Source organism: Mastomys coucha, unplaced genomic scaffold (assembly GCF_008632895.1).
Source record: "Mastomys coucha isolate ucsf_1 unplaced genomic scaffold, UCSF_Mcou_1 pScaffold1, whole genome shotgun sequence".
Lineage (NCBI taxonomy): Eukaryota > Metazoa > Chordata > Mammalia > Rodentia > Muridae > Mastomys > Mastomys coucha.
Genome location: NW_022196891.1, coordinates 59,991,939 through 59,997,285, shown reverse-complemented (window position 1 = coordinate 59,997,285; position 5,347 = coordinate 59,991,939). Strand labels below are relative to the sequence as shown.

The 5,347-nt window shown below is 50.7% G+C and overlaps 1 protein-coding gene across 1 annotated transcript in view; it reads left to right on the top strand.

The window, feature by feature from the left end:
• The first annotated feature begins 530 nt into the window (after nucleotides 1–530).
• Nucleotides 531–5,347, top strand: part of Eef1aknmt (eEF1A lysine and N-terminal methyltransferase) — a 16,472-nt gene continuing 11,655 nt past the window's right edge. Inside the window, exons 1-3 of the mRNA XM_031387237.1 lie at nucleotides 531–927; nucleotides 2,557–3,316; nucleotides 4,640–4,839. Coding sequence (XP_031243097.1) covers nucleotides 775–927; nucleotides 2,557–3,316; nucleotides 4,640–4,839 — 1,113 coding nt within the window. The 5' untranslated portion in view covers nucleotides 531–774. The remainder of the gene's footprint in view (nucleotides 928–2,556; nucleotides 3,317–4,639; nucleotides 4,840–5,347) is intronic.

The window sequence follows — 5,347 nt, the reverse complement described above, 5'->3', positions numbered from 1 at the left end:
AGGAGGTGTCTCTTAATTATCGGTTGAGTCTTTCCTCCTGAAATTCACCGTTGTTATTGTATTGATAGCAGAGCCCTGTATTTTGGAGCAGAAAAAGTCATTTTCCCCGGAATTGACCAAGAACGGTGGTAAAGTAAGTCCGGGGAGAGATGAGCTCACATTTTCTTCAACAAGAGAGATTTCTATATGAGACTCCTGCTCCTGCGCAGATCAGCTCCCACGGCCCGCGCACCCTCAGCTGGGGGATAGAGCGCGACTCACAGAGGTTGCGCGCGCAGCCTCCCCCCCCCCCCCCCCCCCCCCCCCCCCCCCCCCCCCCCCGCTCACCCCTCCCCGGTCGGCTCCCGGAAGCCAGCCTCTTCCGCCCGAAGTCCGGCAGGAAGTCCCGCCCACCCCCGCCGGCTTGGGTAGTGCGCGCGGCGCCTAGGATCAAGTCGGAGAGGCGAGTCCCAGCCAATGAAGTGCCAGGAATGAGACGCAGTGACCAATGAGCTGCTGGCTTGGTTTGGGCGCCTGACCAATCACCAGACTTCTTACCCGGATAGGGTTTCTGGGTTCTGAGTGTAGCTGTCCGAGTGTGTGGCTGCTGCACGTGGGGCGCGGACTGAGGGTGCTAAAAAAGGGGCGGCGCGTGGCAAGCTCAGTGGTCCGTTCGGTTGGGTTTTGAGTGCAGAACGAATCTATGGTGTCTGTAGTGGATAAGATTCCCGCCGCTGCCTCCCGGTGCTTCCCGGGGTGATCTGTCACCAGGAACAGTCTGCTCACGGTGGGAACATGAATCTCTTACCTAAAAGCTCCAAGGAGTTTGGCTCTGCTGACTACTGGGAGAAGTTCTTCCAGCAGCGAGGAAAGAAAGCTTTCGAGTGGTATGGAACCTATCTGGAGCTGTGCGAGGTGCTGCACAAATACATCAAGCCCAAGGAAAAGGTAAGGCGTGCGGCCAGGCGGCCCCCTGACTCTGAAGATAGCACTCCTAAATTTAGGAGACAGGCAGGCGTGGGGGCCCCCACTCGGATCCATAATGTTAGGATTCCGCCCAGCATTTTGGCTAAATGACAACCTTAAAGATAGCCTTTTAAAGATTTTTCAGTTAAAAGTTCATCCTTAGCCCGTTTTGGAATGGTGACTTGGTCAGTAGACTGAAAGGTTGTTGTGTCACTGTGCACAGGTGTGGAATAGGCAGCGTCGTAGGGCTTTATTGGTGTATGTATATATTTATTAAGTCACAGCTGAGTGCTCATGCAATGTCAGGCATTGTGCCCGGCCCTCAAGCTACAGGAGCAGGAAGGCATAAATCGCACACACTCTGAAAGCAAAAAGTTACAAGTTAAATTCCAAATTAGTAGGTGTGGAGGAGTTGTAATGGGGATAGGGAAGAAGTCATAAAGTATGTGCAGACCTTTTACTCGCAACAAATTCAGGCAGGTAGTTGTGCACATATTTTTTTCAGGTGGCTGTTGGAGGTCACACATGTAGTAGGTGGTCAAATGGAGATTTAAAAGCAGGTCTGTCTGGCTCCAGATTACCACTTCTCACGGAACTATGTTTTTCCCTCTAGAGATGGTGACAACAGAATTTTTGAAAGATGAGTGGGAGAATGTGCCACAAAGAGAGACAACAATTTGTATTTTAAGTTTGGCTTCAGAAAAGTAGCTAAATAGCATGAGATGGAATCTGGGATGGGAGCAGGTTCCGAATCCTCCCAAACTGTGGTTTGTTGTCTGTGGAAATAGGTAGTGTGAGTGGTTGGAAACAGTTCTGTCAGTCAGCCTACATTTTTAACGGTAAAAAACAAACAAACCGAGATTGCAACTGGGGTTTTGGATTTTGCAACTTGCTACAAACTTCAAAACAAAGACTCCCTTATTTTATTATGTAGATGTGTGTTCACCTGCCTGGGTTTATGTGCATCATGTGAGTACAGGAGGTTTTGGAGGCCAGAAGAGGCCACCAGATTCCCTGGAAATGGCGTTATAGGCAAGTGCGAGCTGTGCTGCGGGGGTCCGGAGAATTGAACTTGGGTCCTTTGTAAGAGCAGTAGTTTCCCTAACCTACGGAACCATTTCCCAAGCTGCACGCAAGTTTTGAATAGCACACATCACACAGCCTGTTCTCACATCGCCTTTACTGTGGCAAAACTACTGTTTGGAGGATTAGTGAATTAGTGAATTCCTCCCAGGTGCGTCTAGCTTTTGACATTATCAGAAGAGGTTGTCACCTACTAGGCTCATTGCTGAGAGCCATGCAGTCCAGTAACACAGAACCTACCCCCCACCCCCCACCCCCCCCAAAAAAAACCAATATTTTAAGAACATTTACAGTTTTGTTTTGGACGCCAGGCATGGCTATACTGGGCTGTGGATTGTGCACACCTGCATTGCTAGTTTCAAGATGGTGCCTAGAGTTAACTGGAGTGCTTCTTTCTCCTCAGAATAGTATCTCTGTTTTTGGAGACTATGAAATAGCCAAAGTCTACTAGTCTTTAGTCTTTGAGGTACCCGAAGTGGATTTCTTTGCCTTGCTCACTTTCATTTTGTCCATGTGTTTCTCCTCCAGGTGCTTGTGGTCGGATGTGGCAACTCAGAGCTCAGTGAACAACTCTATGACGTGGGCTATCAGGATATCGTGAACATTGACATCAGCGAGGTTGTCATCAAGCAAATGAAAGAGCGCAATGCCAGCAGACGGCCCCACATGAGTTTCTTGAAGATGGACATGACCCGGATGGAGTTTCCTGATGCCACATTCCAGGTGGTGTTGGACAAGGGCACGCTGGACGCTGTCCTGACAGATGAGGAGGAGAAGACCCTGCGTCAGGTGGACAGGATGCTGGCTGAGGTTGGCCGTGTCCTGCAGGTGGGCGGTCGCTACCTCTGCATCTCCCTGGCTCAGGCTCACATCCTGAAGAAAGCAGTGGGTCACTTCTCTCGGGAGGGGTGGATGGTGAGGGTACACCAAGTGGCCAACAGCCAGGACCAGGTGTCTGAAGCAGAACCTCGGTTCTCCCTGCCTGTCTTTGCCTTCGTCATGACCAAGTTCAGGCCGGTCCCCGACTCTGCTCTTCAGATCTTTGAGCTGTGTACTCAGGAGCAGGGCAAGCCTGTACGGCTGGAGAGTGCCGATCGGCTGGCAGAGGCTGTGAGGGAGCGGCAGCAGTATGCTTGGCTGTGTAGTCAGCTGCGCCGCAGAGCCGGGCTGGGGAGTGTGTCCCTGGACTTGTGCAGTGGGGACACGGGGGAGCCACGCTACACCCTCCACGTGGTGGACAACCCCGCTGTGAAACCTTCGAGGGACAATCATTTTGCCATTTTCATCAGTGAGTTGGTATTGCTCTGCCTCTCTCCCTGGAAGGGCTGTCTTACAGGGGCTGGGGCTTGCTCCACCCCCTTGCCCCCCTTGAAGGGTTGGCTTGCTGGGGCTGGGCTTGGGGATTGGTGATTGGGTCTATCGTGCCTGTTTTTATGTTAAGGTTAGATTAGCCAAGTTCTAATGAAGAGGGAGTAATAGCTCTCCAGGACCCATCTTAGACTTGAACTTGTTCTTATAGTCCATTCTAAAGGCTCAGTGAAGTTTGAGAGTGGAGGTTGTAGGCAGAGGATGGTAAGTGTCAATGTAGACCCATTACACATTGCATAGCAAGATTAGTTCCTCGGTGAATTGGATTGATGGAGGCAAGGCTGGGCTGGCTTGTGCCAGCTGAGATATCTTAGCTGAGTTCTAGCTAGCATGTATACTGTTGGACTCCAGAAGGAAAGCCACTCTGCAGACTTAAGGAGGCAGTACGAGGTAGCAGGCAGGATGGAGCTCTGCAGCAGACTTTTGGGATCCAGTCCCAGCTTCAGGTACTTCCTGGTGATTTGACACAGCAAAGGTGACTGTTTTCTTGTGTGCCTCATTTTCCCTGTAAATGAAATGGAATTACGACTCTCTTGTGTAGCCGGGAGGTGTAAACTCTCTTAGAAATGACGCTGGCCATGTGGTAAGTGCTGTCTGAATGCCAACTGTTACCGTGTAAAGAAGCGAAGGTACCAGAGGGATGGCGGGGTGAGAAGAGTTGGAGGAGTGAAGAAAATGTGAACGTTCTAGGTGAATGCAAGGTGTGCTTATGTTCGAAACCTGGTTTCTTGAGAGCTGAGCCACTTTTCCAAGTATTTCCTAATCCTTACTGCCCCACCTCAGTGAACAGTGGAACGGGTAGGAGCATGGCCATGGGCCAGACCGTCCGGAGAGAGTTGAGCTTTGCACGCACTAGCAGTATGAACTTCGACAAGTTGTTTAAGTTCTCTGCTTCCCCTTCCTCATTTTCAACGATGGAAAGAATGCCGTGCTCATCTTAGGTCACTGTGAGGATTCTGTCATTTGTATTCGTAAACAGCTTGGTGTGAGGCCTACGTGGAAACACAGCACTGTCGCGTGTGTCCTTTGCCCGTCTCTCTTCCCTTCAGACATACCCACACTTGTATCACCCTCAGTCCTGCTGTGTGTTTGAGCTGCTTCGCTTTGGGAATTGCTAACCTCTCAGTGGGTCACAGGAAAGGAGCTGGTCCTGAGCCGTGACTGATCCTGCCGTGTGGACATATCGATTGTGGGCCCCGAACGTTTCACCAGCACTCCCCGTGACCAATTTTGTCTATTCCAGTACCCCAGGGTCGCGAGACTGAATGGCTCTTTGGCATGGAGGAGGGCCGGAAGCAGCTGGCAGCCAGTGCGGGCTTCAGGAGGTTGGTCACAGTGGCTCTTCACCGAGGCCAGCAGTATGCTGGCATGGAAAGCATTCAAGCGGAGCTGTCAACCAGAGTCATGGAGTTGGCCCCACCTGGGATCCCTCCCCAGCAGCAGGTACCAGATCTCTGAAAGCAGTTTTTGCTGGTTTCTGGAGTCCCACTGGTAACCAGGAAGGCAGGAGGAGCCTTTAAAAGGCTAGGACCAGGGAGGGGAACAAATGAGAACAGTGTGTAATAACAGATGCATAAAGAGGCCATGATGAAGCCCATTGCTTTGTATGCTAACATAATTAATTGAGAGATAAGAGAGATGGCTCTTTGGTTATGAGCTCTGGCTGCTTTTCAGAGGACCCTGGTTCAATTCCCAGTGCCCACATGGCAGCTCACAACTGTTTATAACTCTAGTTCCAGGGGACCCAACACCCTCACACAGACATATGCCAGCAGTACACCAGTGTGCATTAAATAATAATAAATTAAATTATAAAAAGTTAAAGAAGAAAATTAGGACTAGAATCTGACCATAGTCTAGAGAGTCACTGAACTTGGAGAGTGAATGTCCCAGGCAGAAAGAGAAAGATGAGCCACTCGAGGTGTTGAGGTTGGGGGGAATGAGGGGGGGG